The sequence below is a fragment of the Lolium rigidum genome, chromosome 4 (genome assembly GCF_022539505.1).
Source record: "Lolium rigidum isolate FL_2022 chromosome 4, APGP_CSIRO_Lrig_0.1, whole genome shotgun sequence".
NCBI lineage: Eukaryota > Viridiplantae > Streptophyta > Magnoliopsida > Poales > Poaceae > Lolium > Lolium rigidum.
Genome location: NC_061511.1, coordinates 113,218,119 through 113,242,089, shown reverse-complemented (window position 1 = coordinate 113,242,089; position 23,971 = coordinate 113,218,119). Strand labels below are relative to the sequence as shown.

Here is a 23,971-nt window from a genome sequence, read left to right as displayed (position 1 = left end):
TGGTATTATTTCTCCAAAAAAATCTGATCAAGTTTCCTGAACATCATCAAATCTAGTTGAACAATAAAGGCACAGTGTCTCTGTTGCCGGACAACTATATAAAAACGCATAAACATCCTCGGAGTACCTCACTATAGATTCATTCATTGTCTCGAACCCATACGGGCAGACCGATAATCTCATGTATGTTAACGGTATTCTGCAACATCCATTTTGCAGAACCATCATTGTTGTACTTGCGAACCTGAACTTGGAAGATGGGGTATGGCAATACAATGATGCCTACACCACCACCCTCTACCCTAATGATTCATATGCAGCTATTGTGAATACCGGCAAAACTACACCTCTTGATCACAGCTAATCGCTGCTCAGGAGTCTAAATTGGAGGAATATCATAATAAAATGGAACAACATATTCTAAATGCAAACTGGAAATCAAAAGGGAGAGCCAATTCGGACGGAAATGACACGGAAATTACGCAAAAACAAGTACAGAGAATTGGTAGAAATAAAAATCAGCTAGACCGACGTCCTACTTAGAGTCGGTGATTTTTCTGCTTCCTTCTATCCGAAACGTGTTTCTTTTCCAAGAACTTTTTTTCGGGATTATTAATGCCTTAGTGCATATGGGAAACTATTTATGTTGACTTTTGTGCTATAAAAGGTGTTGAACTTTGTGTGCTACTTTATATTTAATTGTCACTTGTCGAAGTTGTTAGCTATTACCTTTCTGGTTTCTTATTTCTTTATTTGTGCATTTTCATGTATGGAACAAGGTATTATATTTATGTTGTGTCACGAAAACGACTGTTTTAATGGTATATATCACCATTAGTTATATATATATACATCTCCAATGATTTTCGCTTAATATTTGTTTCCATGGTTCGTGATTTCACTTTAGGTTCCAACGGGGCAAGCTAGAAGAAAACGATAAATTAAGTTTGATGGGGTATTATTTGAATACTCTCCAAGAATTATTGTGAGCCTAATTGTATAGAGAACATATATAAATTATTTTGGTTGTATTCTGCCCGACTTAAGATTTGATTTAATATAATCTTCTACTTCTAGAGGTATACACCTTTTCAATATCATCAATTGTTTATATCTATCAAATCATGATCTTTATGAATCCCTTTTTTACGCTCGGAGTCTAAATTGTTGATTGAATCTAATGAATACCATAATAAAATGAAATATGTCCTCTTCATATTTTGCTATAATAAAAATGTGTAAATCGAATATTCTCCTACAATAAAAATGTGTAAACATAACAATGGAGCCCTCTTCGTAGCATTGTACGCTCAACATGATTGTGTAAGATTTACCATGATCGTGCCTTCGACTACACTGCAAGAACCGGATGCCATGAGTCGAGATCAAACCTTGGTTTAATTCCAACACGCAAACAACACGCGCTCACCAATCCGAGAACCTCGGGTGGTTACCGGAAAAATATTTATAGGACACATGCAAACCTTCACAAGAATGATTTGATACATAAATTAGTCAAAATGGTTTGCAATCTTCAAGGAAAATACAATTCAGTTATAATGCAGAAAACATCATAATTATTGATTTTATCGCTCAAGCAAAGAGGAACAGGATAGCAAAGTTGTTAGCAATCACTTGAAAGAGCAATAAATGCACTCTTGAAACCATGTACAGTGCGGAAAATAAGAGGACTTAGGCTAATTATGTCATGTAAAGTTAAACTATTACCTACATTATAGAAATTCGTGAACGGATGACATTATTTCTCCAAAAAAATTGATTAAGTTTCCTGAACAGCATCGAATCTAGTTGAACAATGAAGACATAGTGTCTGAGTTGCCGGACAACGATATAAAAACCGCATCAACATCCTCGTAGTACCTCACTATAGCTTCATTCCTTGTCTCGAACCCATACGACATACCGATGATCTCATGTATGTTGACGGTCTTCTGCAACATCCATGTGGTAACACCATCATTGCTGAACTTGCAACCCCACACTTGGATGTTGGAGTGTGGCAATACAACGATGCCTACACCACCACCATCTGCCCTAATAATCCGGATGGATCAAGCACGAATGCCGGCAAAACTAGGCCTCTTTATCATAGCTAATCACAGTTTAGGAGTCTGAATTGGAGGAACACCATAATAAAATGGAAGAACATATTCTAAACGCAAACTGGAAATTAAACGGGAGAGCCAATTCGGGCGAAAACAACACGGAAATTATGCAAAAACAAGTACAGAAAATTGGTAGAAATGAAACTCAGCTAGACCGAGGTGCTACTAAGATTCGGTGATTTTTTGCTCCCATCCTAAACATATATGTTTCCAAGAAATTTTTTTGTCAGGATTATTAATTCCTTTGTGCATATGAGAAACTATTTGTATGGAATTTTGTGTTGAACTATGTGTGTTACTTTATATTAAATTGTTACTTGTCGAAGTTTTGAGCTATTCCATATTTGGTTTCTTATTTCTTTATATGTGCATTTTCGTGTATGGACCAAGGTATTATACTGCTATTGTGTCTCGAAAACGACCATTTTTAATGGTATAATATCACATTTAGTTTCATAAATATTCATCTCCAATAACTTTCGCTTCATTTTTGTTTCCACGGTTCGCGATTTCACTTTAGGTTCAGCGGGATAAGCTGGAAGAAAATGATAAATTAAGTTTCTTGGGGTATTATTTGAATACTCTCCAAGAACCCTGGTGAGCCTAATTGTGTAGAGAACATATTTACATTATTTTTCTTGTATTATGCAAGACTTGAGATTTGATTTAATATAATCTTCTACTTCTAGAGGTATAAACCTTTTCAAAATCATCAATTGTTTATATCTATCACATCATGATCTTTATGAATCGCTTTTCTACTCTAGGATTCTAAATTGTTGGTTTAATCTAATTAATACCAATATAAAATGCAATATGTCCTGTTTATATTTTGCTATAATGAAAATGTGTAAATGGAATATTCTACTACAATAGAAATGTGTAAACATAAGCGATGGAGCCCTCTTTATAGCATTGTACGCTCAATATGATTGTGTAATATTTACCATGATTATGCTTTGACTACACTTCAAGAACCGGATGTCACGACTCGAGATTGAACCCACGTTTCCAGTATGCGTACAACACGCGCTCACCAGTCCGATAACGGGTGGTCCTAGCAATAAATTTATAGAACTTGTGCAAACCTTCACAAGAATGATTTGACACATAAATTAGTCAAAATAGTTTGCAATCTTTAGGGGAAACAGAATTCAATTATAATGAAGAAAACATCATAATTATTGATTTTATCGATCAAGCAAAGAGGAATAGGATACCTAAGTTGTTAGAAATCACTTGACCGAACAATAATTGCACTCTTGAAACCATGTACAGTGCGGAAAAAAGTGGAATTAAGCTATTTATTTTATGTAAAGATAAACTATTACCTACAGTATATAAATTCATGAACGGATGACACTATTTCTCCAAAAAAATCTGATTAAGTTTCCTGAACAACATCGAATCTAGTTGAACAACGAAGGTATATTGTCTCAGTTGTTCGACAACGATATAAAAGCTGCATCAATATCCTCGGAATACCTCAGTATAGCTTCATTCTTTGTCTCGAACCCACAGAGAGACCAATGAACTCATGTATGTTAACGGTCTCCTGCATCATCCAGGTCGCAACACCATCATTGATGAACTTGCAACCCCGCACTTGGAAGCTGGGTATGACAATAAAACGATTCCCACACCACCGCCCTCTACCTAATGATCCGTATGCAGCTACTGCGAATGCCGGGAAAACTAGGCATCTTAATCATAGCAAATCGCTGCTCAGGATTCTAAATTGGAGGAATACCATAATAAAACGGAACAACATATTATAGATGCAAACTCAAAATGAAACGGGGGAGAAAATTCGTGGCGGAAACGACACGGAAATTACAGAAAAAGTACGTAAAATTGGTAAAAATAAAACTCACCTAGACCGAGGTGTTACTCAGATTCGGTGATTTTGTTGTTTCCTCCCATCCTAAACGTATTTGTTTTCCAAGAACTTTTTTGTCAGGATTACTAATGCCTTAGTGCGTATGTGAAACTATTTATGTGGACTTTTGTGCTATAAAGGGTGATGAACTATATATGCTACTTTATATTCAATTGTGACTTGTCAAAGTTGTGAGCTATTCCCTATCTGGTTACAAAGGTATTATACTACTATTTTGTCCCAAAAATGACCGTTTTTATTGGTATATATCACCTTTAGTTTCATATATTCTGATCTCCAACGATTCCTGCTTCATTTTTGTTTCCGCGTTTGCGGTTTCACTTTAGGTTCCAGCAGAACCAGTTGGAAGAAAACAATAAATTAAGTTTTTTGTTATTATTTGAATACTCTCCAAGAATTATGGTGAGCCTAATTGTGTAGAGAACATATATACATTATTTTGGTTGTATTCTGCAAGACTTGAGATTTGATTTCATATAATCTTCTTCTAGATGTATAAACCTTTCAATATCATCAATTGTTCATATCTATCACATCATGATCTTTATGAATCCCTTTTCTACTCGAGGAGTCTAAATTGCTGGTTGAATATAATTAAAACCACAAAAGAAATGCAATATGTCCTCTTCATATTTTTCTACAATAAAAATGTGTAAATGGAATAATTTCCTACAATAAAAATGTGTAAACATAAGCAATGGATCCCTCTTTATAGCATTGTATGCTCAACACGATTGTGTAAGATTTACAATGATTGTGCCTTTTACTACACTTCAAGAACAGGGTGCCAGGACTCGAGATCGAACCTAGGTTTCTAGCATGCGCACAACATGCGCCCACCAATCTGACAGCGGGTGGTTCCTGGCAATAATTATATAGAACATGTTCAAACCTTCACAAGAATGATTTGATACATAAATTAGTCAAAATAGTTTGCCATCTTCAACGAAAATACAATTCAGTTATAATGCAGAAAACATCACAATTATTGATTTTATCGATCAAGCAAAGAGGAAAAGGATACCTAAGTAGTTAGCAAGAACTTTAAAGAACAATAATGCAGTCTTCCAACAATGTACAGTGCCAAAAATAAGTGGAGTTAGGCTACTTATGTGATGTAATATACTATTACCTGCAGTATAGAAATTCATGAATGAATGACACTATTTCTCCAAAAAAATCTGAGTAAGTTTCCTGAAGAGCATCGAATCTAGTTGAACAGAAGGCATAGTGTCTTAGTTGCCAGAAAATGATATAAAAACCGCATCAACATCCTCGGAGTACCTCACTATAGCTTCATTCCTTGTCTCGAACCCATATGACAAACCGATTATCTCATGTATGTTAACGTTCTTCTGCAACATCCGTGTGGCAACACAATCATTGCTGAACTTGCGACCACGCACTTGGAAGTTGGGGTATGACAATAAAACGATGCCTACACCATCGTCCTCTGCCCTAATGATCTGGATGCAGCTACAGTGAATGCCTGCAAAACTAGGCCTCTTGTACACAGCTAATCGCTGCTTAGGAGTCTAAGTTGGAGAAATACAATAACAAAATGGAATAACATATTCTAAATGTAAACTAGAAATAAAACGGGAGAGACAATTCCGGCGGAAACTATATGAAAATTACGCAAAAAAACAAGTACGGAAAATTGGTAGAATTAAAACTTAGCTTGACCGTGATTTTGCTACTTCATCCCATTCTAAACATATATGTTTTCCAAGAACTTTTTTTGTCAGGATTATTAATGTCCGAGTGCATATGTGAAACTATTTATGTGGACTTTTGTGATATAAAAGGTGTTGAACTATGTGTGCTACTTTATATTCAACTATCACTTGTCGAAGTTTTGAGCTATTCCCTATCTGGTTTCTTCTTTCTTTAATGGTGCATTTTCGTGTATGGGACAATGTATTATACTGCTATTGTGTCCCGAAAACGACCGTTTTAATGGTATATATCATCTTTAGTTTCATATATATTCATCTCCAATGATTTCCACTTCATTTTTGTTTCCACGGTTCGATATTTCATTTTATGTTCCAACGGGACAAGCCGGAAGAAAATAATAAATTAAGTAGCTTCGGATATTATTTGAATATTATCCAAGAGTTATGGTGAGCTTAATTGTGTAGAGAACATATATACATTATTGTTCTTGTATTCTGCAAGACTTGAGATTTGATTTAATATTATCTTCTACTTCTAGAGGTATACACCTTATCAACATCCTCGGAGTATGTACCTCACTATAGCTTCATTCTTTGTCTCGAACCCATACAGCAGACCGATGGTTTCATGTATGTTAACGGTCTTCTGCAATATCCATGTGGCAACACCATCAATGCTGAACTTGCGACCCCTCACTTGGAAGATGGGGTATGACAATACAATGAAGGCTACACCACCGCCCTCTGACCTAATGATCCGGATGTAGCTACTGCGAATGCGGCAAAACTAGGCCTCTTGATCATAGCTAATCGCTGATCATGAGTCTAAATTAAAGGAATATCATAATAAAATGGAACACCATATTCTAAATGCAAACTGGAATTGAAATGGGAGAGACAATTTCGGGCAGAAACGACACAGAAATTATGCAAAAACAAGTACGGAAAATTGGTAGAAATAAAACTCAGCTAGACCGACGTGCTACTCAGATTTGGTGATTTTGATGCTTCCTCCCATCCTGAACGTATTTTTGTTCCCACGGTTTGCGATTTCACCTTAGGTTCTAGCGGGACAAGCTAGAAAAATGATAAATTAAGGTTTTTGGGGTATTATTTGAATACTCTCCGAGAATTATGGTGAGCCTAATTGTGTAGAGAACATATATACATTATTTTACTTGTATTCTGAAAGACTTGTGATTTGATTTAATATAATCTTCTACTTATAGAGGTATAAACCTTTTCAATACCATCAATTGTTTATATCTATCACATCATGATCTTTATGAATCCCTTTTCTACTCTAGGAGTCTAAATTGTTGGTTGAATCTAATTAATACCATAATATAATGCAATATGTCCTCTTCATATTTTGCTACAATAAAAATGTGTAAATGGAATATGCTCCTACAATAAAAATGTGTAAACACAAGCAATGGAGCCCTCTTTATAGCATTGTACGCTCAACATGATTGTGTAAGATTTACCAATTGTGCCTTGGACTACACTTCAAGAACCGGATGGCAGGACTCGAGATTGAACGCACGTTTCCAATATGCACACAACACGCGCTCACCAATCCTATAACAGGTGGTTCCTAGCAATAATTTTGTCATTCTTGTGCAAACCTTCACAACAATGATTTGATACATAAAGTAGAGTGGATTTGGTGTTCGGGGGGTACGTGAGCACCCCCTAGACACCGTTGGATTTGCTTTTAGATTCGCACAATCTCAACTTGTAAACTGACGGCAACACACGGTGCTAGTGGGAATCTGCTTTTGCTTGTTTATTGTCCTCTTTTGTGGACCCTCTGTTGAGTGACTGACACAAGTCTCTCATCCATCTCAGTGTGCGCTCTCTCCTCACATCTGAACCTTTATTATTTGCCCCTTCTAGATTGCTGGCGACGTGAAAAGAACAAACACCCCTATCCCCAATCCTTATCCTATCTCACACGGACTTCAATTTCAGTCCTCGCTGCTACCTGCACTCTGCGATGAGGTCGCCATCGCTGGAAGCAAGAGACGAGGGGGTTGGGCTCGTCGCAACGCCGAGGCAGAGGAGACTGTCGCTGGGCCGCACCTTCTTCGCGCCTACCGACCTCGTGGTCTTGCTCACGGCGCCGCGCCCGTCCTCGCAGCCACGAAACCTCTGTCAGCCGCGCATGGCCACCGCTCCGGGCCTATTGCCGTCGCCTGAGAAGGATGGATAAGGCGGCGACTAAAGGGGCATCGCGGGCGCGTTGGGCGGAGGAGCCGAATCGGTGGAGGTTGAGCAGGGAGGTGTCGAACCCGCCGGATCGGGTGGCAGCGGTGCCGGCCATGGCGCGGAATCCGGGCGCCCCCGTCGAGCTGGTGCTGCACGGTGGTGAAGGAAGGAAGCAGCCGGAGGTTGGGGCGTCGAGGTTCGCGCGGCTCCCGCCCTTTCTCCGCAGCGGTGATGGAGGGGGCCGGTGCGGCTTGCAGCGGCAGCGGGAAGCGGACAGCCCTGCGCGCACCCGGCGGCGGCAGCGCGGCCACGAGGCCCCGCCGCTCGGCCTCCCACCCGCTGGTGCGCGGCCACGAGGCCCCGCCGCTCGGCCTCCCACCCGCTGCTCGCGTGGAGGCGGCGTCCCGATGCGTGCGCGGCGACGGCGGCGGCCTCCCCTGCGGCCGCGTGCTCGCGTGAAGGAAGCGTCCCGATGCGGACGCGGCGACGACGGCAACCTCTCCAGCTCGGTGCTCCTCAATTTTCGCCGCTGGATCGGTGTTTCCATCGTGGTTAGGGGAGAGAGACAGAGAAAAGGTGTGTGTGGCTTGGAGAGAGATGTGGAGAGGATAAGACGCAGCGGTTAAAAAGGGGGACGTGCGATTTTTTATCGGGGTGACATAATTTTTTTATTACAAATGTCATCTCACGGACAACTAACACCGTTAGACACGTGTCAGTCTCTCACCGCGTGCTCACGTACCCATGCCCGGGCTTCATCCGAAGTAGCCAAAATAGTTTGCAATCTTCAAGGGAAATAGAGTTCAGTTATAATGCAGAAAACATCATAATTATTGATTTTATCGATCAAGCAAAGAGGAATAGGATACCTAAGTTGTTAACAACCACTTGAAAGAACAATAAATGCACTCTTGAAACCATGTTCAATCCGGGAAAAAGTAGAATTAGGCTACTTATGTCATAAAATTAGGCTACTTATGTCATGTAAAGATAAACTATTACGTGCAGTATAGAAATTCATGAACGGAAGACACTATTTCTCAAAAAAAATCTGGTTAAGTTTCCAGAACAGCATCGAATCAAGTTGAACAATGAAGGCATAGTGTATCAGTTGTCGGACAACGATATAAAAGACGCATCAACATCCTCGGAAATACCTCCGTATAGTTTCATTCCTTATCTCGAACACATACGGCAGACCCATGATCTCATGTATGTTAACGGTCTGCTGCAACATCCATGTCGCAACACCATGATTGATGAACTTGCGACCCCGCACTTGGAAGCTGGGGTATGACAATAAAATGATTCCTACACCACCGCCCTCTACCTAATGATCTGGATCCCACCGTCGTCTACCCTTTAGTCCCGGTTGGCAATACGAACCGGGACTAAATGATTTCTTGTTTTTTTGGCTTCCCACGCACCTCCACCCCCTTCTCCCCACGTGGATCACCTTTTTAGCTTTGTAAAATATAAAAGAAAATGATAAAAAAATGATAAAAAAATGTTTTGAGATTCCTCTATGTCACGTAACCTACTATTAGGGGAAATTAACAAATTTGAATTTCAATTTGTTTTGCAAATAAAGTTTAGAAAAAGGTAAAACGGCTTTTCTGGTTGCATACGACGTCAAAAAAAATGTATAATATATCAAAATGATCGTGGAAAAAAGTTACATCCGAATTCACCCAGGCTTACCCGGTTAGCTAATTTTTAGATTCTCAAAATTCCAAATGAAAATATGAAAGCGGGAACATTTTAGTTTTTGCTAGAAATTCAGGATTTTATATTTTTAAATTTTTTAAATTAATAATTGCATCCTGCATAAAGATTTCTATTACTTAACCATAAAGTTTGCCAATTTTTAGATTTTCAAATTTTTTGGTTTTAGGTTTGGCAAAAAATTATTTAAAATTATTAAAAAATTAATTATAATACAAATAAAAAAGTTAATATTTATTTATTTATTCAAGATTATTGTTACAACTTTACTTTTGTTTATTAAAATAATTATTTCGAATTTAAACAATAAAGAAGTGTGACATCGACCAACATGTTAATAAGATTGATATGATACTAGTATCAACAACATGCGCGCGAAGCACTTGTAAGCGGGACGGGAAGAAACTCCGAAGTTAAGCGTGCTAGTGCTAGAGTAGTGGGAGGGTGGGTGACCAGGTGAAAAGTTTGACCACGGGTAAGTAATTTGAGTAGAGATTAAGTGTAGTTAGAGACTAAACTTGTCAAATAACTAAAACACTAGAAATTCTAAAAAAAATAGAAAAAAAAGAGGGAGTGAAAAAATAATTAAAAAACAAGATTTTTTTTAATGAATAGCCTTTAGTCCCGGTTGGTGTTACAAACTGGGACTAAAGGTCATTCGCCGTGACGTGCGCCAGTAGCCCACATGGAGGGCCATTTGTCCCAGCTGGTAACCGGGATGGGACTAAAGAGTTCGCCTTTAGTCCCGCCTAGCTAGTTCCGGTTGGCCAACCGGGACTAAAGGCCCTTACGGGCCGGGAATGAAGCGCCTATCTCCAGTAGTGTATGGAACCTAATCTATCAATTCCAAAAAAAATTGTGAGGTTGCTTTCTTATACATTGGTTTTGCGATGATGGCCCCTCTATATGACTTGTTACTAATGATTTGAAGGACTTATTTGAGAAATGTGGAGCTGTCGTTGAGCATCAGATTAGGTTAATCATCTAACATAGGGCTCCTATTGTTAAATCTTAGGATCGACTACTGTAGATCTAATGCCGGGATCATAATATCTCTGTAAAGAACTTAAACTTGTACTGTGCGTGCGAGAGAAAGAACGAGAGAGAGATGGTGTACCTTGTCCCTTGGAGGAGGAACCTCCGTACGTTGACATGATGGCGACAGCGGTGGCGTGAGCGTGTGGTGGCGGCGGTGGCGGAGCTTCCCGTCGGCACGCGCTAGAACCCTAGATCGGTAGGGATGTCGGTGGGGTGGGCAGCGCATCAGTTAACCTCCTACGGCATGCGTCCAGCCCCCACCTCTCTATATAGCGTGGCAACAGGGGCCCACCAACCAAGGATAAGGTTGGGCGCCCCCGATCGTAGGCGCGGCACGAGGTCAAAGGCTCGTGCTCGATCCGTTGGGTTCGACCTTTTCTTCTAAGTTTATACTTTCACTTTATTCGTTTGATTTTGGATCAGCCCATAGGACATGTTTCATCGTCACAGCTCTATTGCTGATAGAATTAGACAGCCACAATGAACTTCTCTATTTTGAAACAAATTCTTTAACTTTTGGGCCTCTTATGATCCAGGATAGGTAAGACTTTCCCTTCAACCCATGCTGGCTACGTGTTCCCTGAGCACGCTGGGTGGTAAGTCTTTCGTTAGCGGACCCACAAGCATATCTTTTGTCCTTATATGCTCGAGACTTATAGTTTGATCCTGGACCTTGTGTTTCACAACATAATACTTAACCTCAATCGGTTTCGTAGCATTACTTGACTTGTTGTTGTGAGCATAAAATACTACATGCTCATTGTCGAAGTGCATCTTTAGTGGTTTATCAATACAATCTACCATTTTCAAGTCGGGTATAAAAATCTTTAACTATAATGCCTGCCCCATGGCTTTATAACATGCTATAAATTCTGCATACATCGTGGATGATGCAACTATTGTCTGTTTGGAGCTTCTCCACGAAATAGCTCCCGCTGCGAGAGTGAATACATATCCAGATGTGGATTTTCTGTCATGTTTATCACCCGCAAAATATGCATCTGAATACCCTCTTATTTCTAGGAAATCAGATCTTCTGTATGTTAGCATATAGTTCTTTGTGCCTTTCACATAACACAATTACTTCTTTACCATTTTCCAGTGTTTAAAACCTAGATTTTCTTGATATCTACCAAGTACTCTGGTGATAAAGGCTAAGTCAGCGAGTGCACACTTGTGCATACTGTAGGCTTCCAATGGCCGAAGCATATGGAACCGCTTTCATTTGATCGAGCTTGTATTGATTTTGGGGACTTTGAAATTTCCCAAAACTGTCGCCCTTGACTATAGGGGCAGGTGTGGCATTGCTCTTATGCATATTATACTTAGTTAGAATCTTTTCTAAATAAGCCTTTTGCGATAGTCCTAATACTCTATTTTTCCTATCTCGGTGAATTTCTATGCCCAAAACATATGATACTTCACCAAGATCTTTCATGTCAAAATTTAAGGACAAAAACTTCTTTGTCTCTTGTAGTAGACTAACATCACTGCTCGCAAGCAGAATATCATCCACATACAAGATTAGGAAAATTTATTTCCCACTTTTAAACTTTGCATAAACGCAGTTGTCCTCAATATTTTTTTAAATCCAAATCTCTTAATTATTTCATTAAACTTTAGATACCACTATCTGGAGGCTTTGTTTAATCCATAAATGGATTTCTTTAGGAGGCATCCCATTTCTTCCTTGCCCTCCATGATAAAACCCTTGGGTTGTTTCATGTAGACATTTTCTTCTAAATCCCCATTTAGAAATGTCGTCTTTACATCCGATTGATGCAACTCTAAATCAAAATGTGCAACTAGTGCCATTATGATTCTGAAGAAATCCTTACATGATACTCGGAGAAAATGTCTCATTGTAATCTATCCCTTCTCTTTGCGTAAATCCTTTTGCCAGAAGTAGTGGTTAGTACTTTTCTACATTCCCGTTGGAGTCATATTTTATTTTGTAGACCTACTTGCAGCCCACTGTTTTGGCTCCTTTAGGAATATTTTCTAAGTCCCAAACATTGTTGGCACTCATCAATCTCATTTCGTCTTCCATGGCCTTCACCCACTTTGATGAATCTGGGCTTCTCATGGCTTCTACATATGAAGTGGGATCACCTTCCATATGAACTGTTTATGTGTTGTAAACTTTGTAACCAGTCGAAATGGATGATTTTCTAGCTCTTGTAGACCTTCTAGGGGCCTCATTCTCTGGAGCATTTTGTTCCTCAACATGTGGCTCGACTTCTGGAGGTGACTGTTGTTGCTTCCTTTCATGCTCAGCAAATGGTTCATTCGGCTTCAGACGGATAGGTTCCGAATTTTTACTCATCGTTATCATGGGTGGAGTCACAATAAGCGCTTGCACCACAATCGCATGGATTATCGGTGCAGGTGCACATGGTACCGCAAAAAATGGCTCCTGAGTCATCGGATTAGGTGCATGCTCCATCTTCTCCTCAAGACCAATTTTCCGAGCTACCATGCTCCCCCTCATCATTTCGACCTCTAAGAAGACAGCATGTCTCGTTTCCACAAACTTTATATATTTGTCTGGACAGTTGAAACGATACCTTTTGACTTTTCAGGATAGCCAATAAAATTACAGCTGACTGTTTTGGTATCTAACTTTGCGATATTTGGATTAAATTCTTTGGCCTCGGTGGGGCTTCCCCACACTTTCAGGTGGTTTAGAGAAGGCACTCTCCCTGTCCATAGCTCATACGTTGTTTTTGACACCGATTTGCTTGGTACTCTGTTTAGAATGTGAATAGCGGTTTTTAACACCTCAATCCACAATCCCAATGGTAGGGTGGAATAGCTCACCATACTGCGCACCATGTCCATAAGGGTAAGGTTGCGCCTTTCAGCCTACTCCATTTTGCCGAGGTTTGCCCTAGGCATAGAATACTGGGTGACTATTCCAGTCTCCTATAAGAACCTTGCAAAAGGTCCAGGGACTTAGCCATATGGAGTATGTCGACCGTAGTACTCCCTCCATGATCGAGATCTCACTATCTTTATTCTTTTATCATGCTGATTTTCAATTTCAGCTTTGAATATTTTAAATTTATCCAACGCTTCTGTTCTTTCTTTGATTGCATAAATATAACCATATCGGGAGTAATCATCTCGTGAATGTTATGAATGAATCATAGGCATCCACACTTTTCACAGGAAATGGTCCACATATATCGGTGTGAATTATTTCTAGTGTTGCGGTGCTTCGATTAGCACCCTTTGTAATTTGGTTCACAAATTTTCCTTTAATACAATCGATGCATTGTTCTATGTCTGAGAATTCTAATGGAGGAAGAATATCATTTTTAATGAGTCTTTCTATTCCCCCCCTCGAAATATGGCCTAAGCGGCAGTGCCATAATTTCGATGATTCATCAGTTCTTTTTCTTTTCTTTTGTTCTTTTCCGACGCGGATATTTGCTCATTCACTTTACACACAGACAATACTTTTTCACGCAAGGACAATAAATAAAGCTCATCATGGAGTAAAGCAACTCCCACATAAGTATTATTACACCATATGGCACACTTGCCATGTCCAAAATAACAATGGTAACTGTCTTTATCCAAACATGATACACTAATAAAATTTCTATGTAAAGAAGGAACAAATAAGACATCTTTAAGCAGAATAGTCAAGCCATCAGCTAGCTCCAAGAGGACGTCGCCAACAGCTTCAACATCTGCTTGAATTCCATTCGCGACTTCAACGCATCCTTCGCTTCTTTTCGTAGTCCGCGTCGAATGGAATCCTTGTAAAAAAATTGCAACATGAACACCTGAGTCAATCCACCAAGTAGATTTCGAAAACTGTGTATACAGGGATTCATTTACAAAGGAAACTAAATTGTTACCTCTCTTTGCCATTAATTCTTTCAGCCAATCAGGACAGTCTTTCTTGTAGTGCCCAGTCTTTTGACAGTGAAGACACTGATCTTTGTTCACTGGCATTGGCTTGTGCTGGAACTTCTGATGATGCTGCGTTGGAGCTTTTGCATATTTCTTGGAAGGAGAGCCATTGTTGCTTTCTGTGAAGGTACTTTTCTTATTGTCCTTCACATAATTTAGAGAACCTCCATTCTGTGTCTTGAGTCTGTCCTCCTCTTGCACACACATGGCAATGGCCTTTTCTATGTCCCATTTTTTAGGGTTCATGTTGTAATTGACAACAAAGTTGTCAAAATGTGATGGCAATGAAGCCATGAGCAAGTGATCCAGAAGTGCAGGCTTCAGCTCCAGGTCATCGTCCATGGGCTTCAGCTTTAAAGCTAGGTTGCTCATCCTGAGGATGTGCTCCCTGATGCCATGTGCACCTCCAGTGTACTTCTCTGTCACCAGCTGCTTGAACAGCTGGGTTGCATATGTCTTTGAAGAACCGATGAACTCGACTCTTTATGTTTTCCATGTACTCCCCAATGGAAGCACACTCGTGTAATTGAGCCCACGATGACGTTCTCAATTTTGTTCTTTATAAATGTCATGCATTTTTTATTAGCAGTCTGCCACTTTTTGTTCTCTAAAGTGTAGGCCACCTCCACAGGAGCATGGTCCTTTTTATTTCTGTCCCATGCATCATCATCATCCTTGTCATCTCTAACAGAGGGTCAGCAGGCTTTATGGGATGTTGTGTGTCAAGCACTCAGGCCACCTCAGCACCTACGAAGGCGAAATCCACCTTCTTTTTCCACTCTGTGTAGTTATCCCCTCTTAGGGTGGGAACATCGTTGATGCAGCTCATCAAGTAGTACCCTCCTGAAAACCACAAATGAGCGAGAACAGTACAATTGCATATTATAATCCAACGTTGGTCCGAATTAAGACATGCAACTGTTAATGAAAATAAAACTATATCACCGTTGGGAAGAAATAGAGATAAATGCACGTATCATTGCAACAAAATATGATCATGTCATTAATAACGTTGGTACAAAAATAACAGAACCATAATTATCACAATAATCACTTTTATTCAACTTTGAATTTTAATCATTACTTTTGCATTTAAAATGCTTCTTTTACTATATGCAACGGAAACTGTGAATTTAAACTATTAACTTTTGAACTTTTCAGAGGCATCTCTTTCACTTTTCAATTTCTGAACAAATATTTGGTTGGTCCTATTTATTCAGAAAAAACTAGAAAAAATTTGGCCAAAAAATGACCCAAAACTGCCTAAAATGCCTCTGTAAATAATAAAACAGAAAAACAGTAAAACTGTGCTCTGTAATAAAAAATTTACAGAGAAACTGTCGCCGCCCACGCGGTGCGCAGCAACGCAGCGCTCACGCGGCATGTACGCTGTGCGGCCTGCCAACGACCCGCACGTGGCCCGGCCACGGTGCCCATGCGGGCAGCCTACGCCGCACGCTCATGGTCGTCAGATTGAATCCGACAGTCGGGCATAGCTTTCGGCCGGTATAAGAGGGGCCAACCGGCCAAACCCTAACCCTATAACGCCATTTTCCCCCGACCCCTGTCTCTCCTTCTCTCTGGCGGCGGGGAGAAACTTCTCCCTCTCTCACGCGCGCCTGGTGGCTTGCCAGCGACGGCGCCGCTCGGCGGCTCCTCGCAATCGCTCGTGCAGGGGGAGCAGCGACGCCCCCTGTGCCTCTTGCCGGTGATTGCGTCCACCCGAGCGGTGGACGCACCGCCGTCAAGCGGTGCAGTGGCGGTGCCCTTCTTTGCCGGCGTGCAGCAGCAGCCGCAGCACGGTGATGTTTCTTTCACTTTTCTTTTTCTTCTTCCTCCACCGAGTCCACCCGAGGGGAAAACGGTGAGGAGAAGATAGCACTTCTTCCCGATGCCTCGGCATACCGATGCGCATCGGGACCGAGAGGAGCGGCGCGGCCTTGCGGCAGCACAACCTTTGCCGGTGAGCCCGAGGGCCACGGGCGGTAGAAAAACGTTTCCTTTTCCCTTTTCAAATTAGGGTTTCTGTCCGGTGGGGATGAACTAGGGTTTGATCTTTGATTTCTTTTCTAACCGAAACAAAAGATCTACAAAACTAGACTGCTCCGATACCAATGTTAAATCTTAGGATCGACTAGTGTAGATCTAATGCCGGGATCATACTATCTTTGTAAAGAACTTGAACTTGTATTGTGCGTGGGAGAGATAGAACGAGAGAGAGAGAGAGGGAGAGAGACGGTTTACCTTCTCCCTTGGAAGAGGAACCTCCGGACGTCGACATGATGGCAACGGTGGTGGCGTGAGCGTGTGGTGGCGGCGGTGGCGGAGCTTCCCGTCGGCACGTGCTAGAACCCTAGATCGGTAGGGATTCGGTCGGGTGAGCAGCGCGTTGGTTAACCTTGTACCGCGTGCATCCGGCCCCCATCTCTCTATATAGCGTGGCGACAGGGGCCCACCAACCAATGATAAGGTTGGGCGTCCCCGATCAGTTGGGTTCGACCACGTGAAGATCATCCTAACACCTATGGCCTTGGACAGGCCCAGGCCCAGGCCCACAGGAGTGCAGCCTGTGTGCACAGGCCCCAAATTTTTTGGGGCCCATAATTTGTTTTGTGCATTATATGGAATATAATTCAGAAATTACTCACAAAACCAATTTAGCTTTGGTGGTACTATTCAGCGAGCCTTGACCTGGGTACGTATAAGCTGGAGGTAGGAACATGTACTATTCTCCAAATTTTAGCTACTTCGATTGATGGCTTCTATGACTATATTTTCTCCAAATTTTAGCTACTCAGATTGATGGCTGCTATATAAAAATAGTTCTGACTACATTTTCTCCAAATTTTACCTACTCTGATTGATGGCCAGTATGTACAAATAGTTATATATAAATACAACATATAGTATACCTACTCTTGAAAAAATAATTCTAGTTTCAATTCTTAAACATGTCGGAAGAAGACTAAAAAAATTTAGCTACTACTATTGATGGGCTTCTACGTAAAAATAGTTCTGATTATATTTTCTCCAAATTTTAGCTAGTGAGATTGATGGCTGCCATGTAAAAATATGTCTGACTACATTTTCTCCAAATTTTAGCTACTCCGATTGATGGCTACTATGTAAAAATAGTTCTAAATACAAAATACAGTATACCTACTCTTGAAACAAAATTTTAGTTTCAGTTCTTAAACATGTAGGAATAATACTACATTGTTTATTTCATTTTCTCCAAATTTAGTTACTCCGATTGATCGCTAATACGTAAAAATAGTTCTAGATACCCTACTCTTGAAATAAAATTTTAGTTTCAATTTTAAACATGTCAGAAGAAGACTACACTGGGATATGACGACTTCTCAGATTTTAATTAATCACTACGGTTTTAATTTATAAATTGGAAGGTAATTTTTATCACAATTGTGAGCATAGTATTATTGTATTCCTTTCATGGGATAGTTATAGTTCTTATATTGTTTTTATCTATTACACATACTTAATATGTTTTCTCTTAAAATCGTTCTTAATATGATTTTACCACTTGTTTAAAATCTAGAGACGCGGTCAAAATTGTAGTTTAAACATCCATCTAAGACATATATAAATAATATTTTTTTATTAGTTATAATTTTCTAGTAAGAGATGGCCCATTTTAAAATTTCGCACATGGCCTCGGATTTCGCCGGCCCGGCCCTGGCATTAGATTTGTAGTTTTTGGTTATGACCAAGTGGTAGATGATTTTTTATCAAATGAGAATATGATTGGTCTTTCTAGCTGAAAGGTCTGTATTTCACGCACAAAAAATTCCTAAAATTGCTAGCCCCTTAGATTCTGTTGTTCCCTATTTTTTGTAGTTTGACAACATTTTGTCATTTTTATTTATCTTTTGCTTACTTAGCTCGATTTGAAAAATAAATGATTTATTGGTGCATCTATGTGTTTCATGGACCATGAAATCTGTAAAGGTGCCATTTTCAATGGTTGAACTTTGGTCTTCATGCAGAAATGAGCACCACTTGATATAGAATAGACCCATCTTGGCTTCACATTGTTGGTGTTTTCAAAAAGTTTGATCGTTTATATGATTTTTCATGTGTGCCAGAATCAACACATACTATATTCAGGTACTGCAGTTTGAACTCTTCTAATTTATCATATATTTCTACCATTTTATTTTTAAAAAATCTCATTGTTATTTCATCATGATGGACGGCCTCTGTGTTCTGGTATGTTCTATGGATAATGGACTCCTGCTAATTATAATCAAAAAATGTGAACTCTATGTTATTTTGGAGCATCAAACATGACCACCACATCTACTGTCCATCAACTGCAACCTTTTGTACTGCAATAACGTAGCCTCCTTTTCCCTATGTACCATAACACTATTCTCTTTTCATGCTTTCTAGTAGTTTCTCTGCACGTCTGTTCCTCTGAATATCACTTTCTACTGCATTTGACCTTTTTTCATGTCTACCTTTTCCTATATGCATGCACGCAACAAAGGAGTACAAATCATGAACATGCCATATTATTCATCAATTCACGCCAGTCTAAACTCTGAACATTGACTAATCAATCAGCATGCACTCATTTGCCATGATCAATCAATTAGCAGCTTGGGATCGGGAGGAATTCGTGGTCAGAACTCAGAAGTCAATCCTTCCCAAGCTCCATTAATGGCTCACTTAGCAACAGCAAAAAAAAAAGGAAAGAAAGGGGAAAACATAATATATAGTGGCTACTGCTTCTTCTACAACGCAACATAATGTCACAATCTACTAGCGCGACGTGATCATGGCAGGCATATAATGGATGATGCGATGAGCTTCGTGGTGCTCATGTCATCCTAAGGCTGAGGTACTGGCACTGCACCAGCTGCCACGGCGACTGGTGCTGCTTCATCGCCTCCGCCACGCCGAGGTCGAACGCCATCGCCCTCTGGCACGGCGGCGGCGGCGCCACGTAGCCGTGGAAGGCGACTCCGGCGGCGCCCTCGGAGTACTCGATCGACGACGGCGGCGACGACGAGAGGCTCGTACCGCCGGAGCCGTCGGACGCGAAGGGGGAGGAGAAACCTCCGCCTCCCACGTTGTAGTGTGCTTCTGCTCGTTTGCTCACCTTGTTCTTGCAAGCGGTGCCGGTCGTCCCGCCGACGGCGAGCGTCAGCTCTAGCTCCGTTCCGCAGCCCTCGTAGTCCTCGTCGCCGGTCCCGACGATGTACTCGTCGGCAGGGAGCTGCAGGTTCAGCGCCCTCCGAGGCTGCTTGCTGCCGCGCCTCCGAGGCTGCCGGCGCGTGCTAAGGTCGCCGGCCATGAGCTGCGTCTGGATGCGGTAAAGGCGATGCAGCTCATGAACCTGTTGCCTGAAGGTCTCTTCATGCTTGAGCATGGCCATCTTCATGACTTCCATGTCACATTGCCTCACAAGCTTGCCCATGCCTCCACAGCTTCTAGTTCACTTTAGCCTGCTGTAATGTGGAACATGACAATATTCAAAATCTAGAAAAACCTTGAGGCATAACTCACTCAGAGCCTGCCGAAATCTGAAACAGAACTATGTTCAATTTTTTAAAATTTTTTTTTGCAGCTATCTGAATAAAGCAACTCTGATCATGCATCACAGCCTGATTCATGAAGGTGAACATGGCACATATGCAAAGAACATATTCAGACAAATATTGAACCGCAGAGAACAAATGAGCTCACCTGTAAGCGAAGAAACTTGTCCTCTCTTCCCCTGCCTAGTTTCTTCCGCTAGTTCAACTTTCAAACTTTGTATGGGAGAAGCAAGATACTAGCCAAAGTAGGAAACGCTAGAGAGGTGTTGTGGCTGTGATGCTGAAGCTGGTAATGGCAGTTGCAGTTGCAGGGGAGGTGCTGATTTATAAGCAGAGCTGCTTGCCTGTCTGCCTGCAATGGCCAATGGCATGGTGCGTGTCACCGGACACTAGGTAGACATATATTTTTTGCTTTTGGCAGGACTCCTTTTTGGCATGCCAAGCAACAAGAGCCCCAGTGGCACTCACTTGCATGCAGAGAGAGAAAGGCCAAGTACTGCCTCTCCAAGAGCAGACAGCCCCTGCAAGAGTCTTGTTTAATCCTGGGTGGGCCTATCCAGAAACTGCTGTTAATAGTACTTAATAGTACTCCCAGCTCAGGAGGAGTGCAATTCAAACAGTGAGTGTACACTTTGTTTGTGATTCAGATAATACAATGTTTACATGTGGTGACACACATGTATAGTAGTGCCCCTGATCATTGCATGCCCAGATGAAGGCTATGGATATGTATTCACCATGCATTGCTTCAGGTTTCAGGTCCATTTACTTGTACTACTATAGTTTTGGCTTCTGTGGCCTTATGTACATATATGATCAAAGAAGCAACACCCTAGTATTCTAGTAAGATGGAGCTGTCAACTTGTCACTGAAAACAAGCAAAGGGACACATGATTATTCACATGTATATTTCTACATGACCTAATGATGTCCATATATATCCACATGTGTGTTACTGCCTGCACTAAATATTGCCACTACAGACTACAGGCATTATAGTGGATTTGATATATCTGCACTAATAGCTATATATATCTAGTATATTGCTTGGAGATCTAGTGTACATACATCTTGGGGAGAAGATGAGGACAGGTTCTTGTCTAACTGTTGCATGGCATGGTGCATCCAGACATATGAAAAAGACTATTTTTAAGGATGGGAACAGTCTGTGTGTTGGCATTGCATGAAAACCAAGCAAGCTAGTAGACAAGCAGAAACTGAAACTGAAGAAGATGAAGATAAAGGCTAGATGATGCAGACACATCCCTTGCAGAGGAAGCACCAAAGCATGCATGCATGTATGTCTCTGTACTGGATTGAAGTTGGCTTTCCGTATATTTTTTCTATTAAGGACCATTGCTTCGCCGGCCATATTACTTAAGTGAGTGATTTGTGCCTAATTCATCATAAGCTACAGAAAGAAATTGGAATGTGCAGGCAGTTGCTTCAGTACCAGAACAGTGATTAGTTAAGTAATAGGAGTGTTAATTAAAAAGCCTAAGCAAGGGGACGGATAGTCCAAGGGACAAGACAATGGCGCACGCTTTGCCGGTGGAGAGAGGCGCAGTAGTACGGCGTGGTGGGCCAGAGAGAGACAAGAGTGACGAGAGAGAGGGGCACTCCAGGTTTCTTGGCTTTCTTTGGGTCTTCTCCCTAGTGCAATGGCTTTTGTGAGGAGATAGATAAAACTTGTCTCTCACCACAGAATTTTGATTTTACAGAGTGCTATCTACCTATACAACAGATAACTTAGGGCCTCTTTACATTGTACAACATTTGGAAATCAAGAAATAGAAGAAAAAACAGAATACAGATGACATGCGTTTTCTGCACTATTTGAGAATACAAGAATTCAGCAATAGTATTTGAGAAGCTTCTGGGTCCTTTCGACCCATCTCCTTGTTCAAAACAAAAAAAAGCAATAGTATTTGAGTCTTGTCCTCCTACGATGTATCAATGTTGTTTCTTTATTTATAAAGCGGGGCGAAAACCTGTTTCGAGAGAGTCTTTACATGGTGCAAAGGCTTTTGGATAAAATAATAAAACTTGGCCCTCACCAATGGATTTTGGTTTTACATCGGGATATTTACCTCCACACGAGATAACCTAGGCCTACTTTGATTTGAAGAATCTGCAGAAAGAGAGAAAAAAAAGGATAACCGAGATTGTCATGCATTTATCTACACTATATTTCATAATACAAGAATTTGGCAATATGAGTCTTTAGATGGTGCACACAAAAATTATTGAATGCGCTTCATTTCTCCGAGGAAAATGAATTTGGAACATTACAGCATTTCCAGTCGCATCCCCAAACGACGTCCGGCAAAAGCGCCGGATTAGTCGTTTGGGGGACGTTCGGACCAAATTTGCGTTTGGAGGAGGTCCCTTTTCTAGCCACGTCCCCCAAACGTGACCTCCAAACAAAAAGAAAGTATAAAAATCGTGTCTAGCGTCCCTGATAGAGCCTCTATACACAGGGGATGGGCTAGGGACGCCGGCCAATATTTGGAGCACGTTCGGACCAAAGCGGCCTTTAGAGCGGACGATTTTTTATCCGGCGTCCCCCAAATCCCATTGGGGATGCTTTGGGGTACGCGACTGGAGATGCTCTTAGGAGTACATAGATAGAGTGAAAGGGAATTGAACTTTCAAAGAAAAGAAAATAAGGTTCAATCTCATGTGTTGAGATTCTATGAAATAGACGGATTCCATAGAAATTTGGTAGAATCGATCCTACCATCCAAACAACTTATGTAAAAAGCTTTTAGAATTCAAATCTTCCAATATTTATGTTCAAACATTAAAAAATTGCCGATGAGTTACTTACTAAAAGGAACACCACAATACTAGCAGATCAAACGACGTGTGCAAACCAGATATATCTATCAGATCTGCCTATGGACAAAATATTAGTGCAAATAGAGAGGTGCGAACCACATATGTGTTGGACGGGAAGGCCATCGCCCAAGCATCAAGAACAACATTGTTGTTGTCCGCCGTGTTGGCAAATAGACCGTAGCCGTATGACAGATGTGTAGAGCAAATAGTCGTACGGTCGGCTCGGAAGTAGTCTAATGGAGGCAAGCAGTCGCGATGAGATGCTACCAAAAACCCTTATCGGCCCTTCCGTGGTGCAGGATCTCAAGGATGGGGTTTCCAAGGCTTGCTCTCACGGAGGTCTGGTTGCTAGGATGGGGAAGCATGGAAGCAATACAACAAAAGGAGCTTCACAATTGTGAGAGAGACGAAGAGTTTTAAGAGTTCTAATAAGTGTCTTGGATCCATTCCTTTGGTTCTCTATCTTGTATTTCATGTGGACAGGTGGAGAACACATGTGCCGCGAGGTGAAAGAGTCAGGGAGATGTGTCAAGCATGCAAATGCCTATAATCGCGTAGACACATATAGTTCGTTCACCAAGAAAATTTTAATCTTCCACCAAAACAAGTTATAAACTCGATCGAACTTGATTCACAAAACCCGTCACGAGTGCGATGTGCCTTGCACGGGCGAAGAGTGCGTGAACTGCTAGTCTTCTCACCCACACGTTGGACACCTTATAAATAGGACCAACTTTCTCTCCACTAGAAATATGGGACTATGTTGTCATTGTTAAGCTTCATGCACTAGCCACTTGAACCAAAAGTCCGAACTAATGGAAAGGGCTAGGCAATCTACTTTATACACGTCAACACCCCCTCTTAAGTACTAGCCACTTGAACCAAAAGTCCAATATGAAAGCCAGAATTTGAACTCGAGACCTGGGCTCTGATACCATGTTAAGCTTCATGCACTAGCCACTT

At 41.0% G+C, this 23,971-nt stretch overlaps 1 protein-coding gene across 1 annotated transcript; it reads right to left on the bottom strand.

The window, feature by feature from the left end:
* Positions 1-19,446: 19,446 nt before the first annotated feature.
* Positions 19,447-20,046, bottom strand: LOC124647422. Its single transcript, XM_047187372.1, has one exon. The coding sequence runs from the start codon at positions 20,044-20,046 to the stop codon at positions 19,447-19,449; it is 600 nt and encodes a 199-aa protein (XP_047043328.1).
* Positions 20,047-23,971: the final 3,925 nt, after the last annotated feature.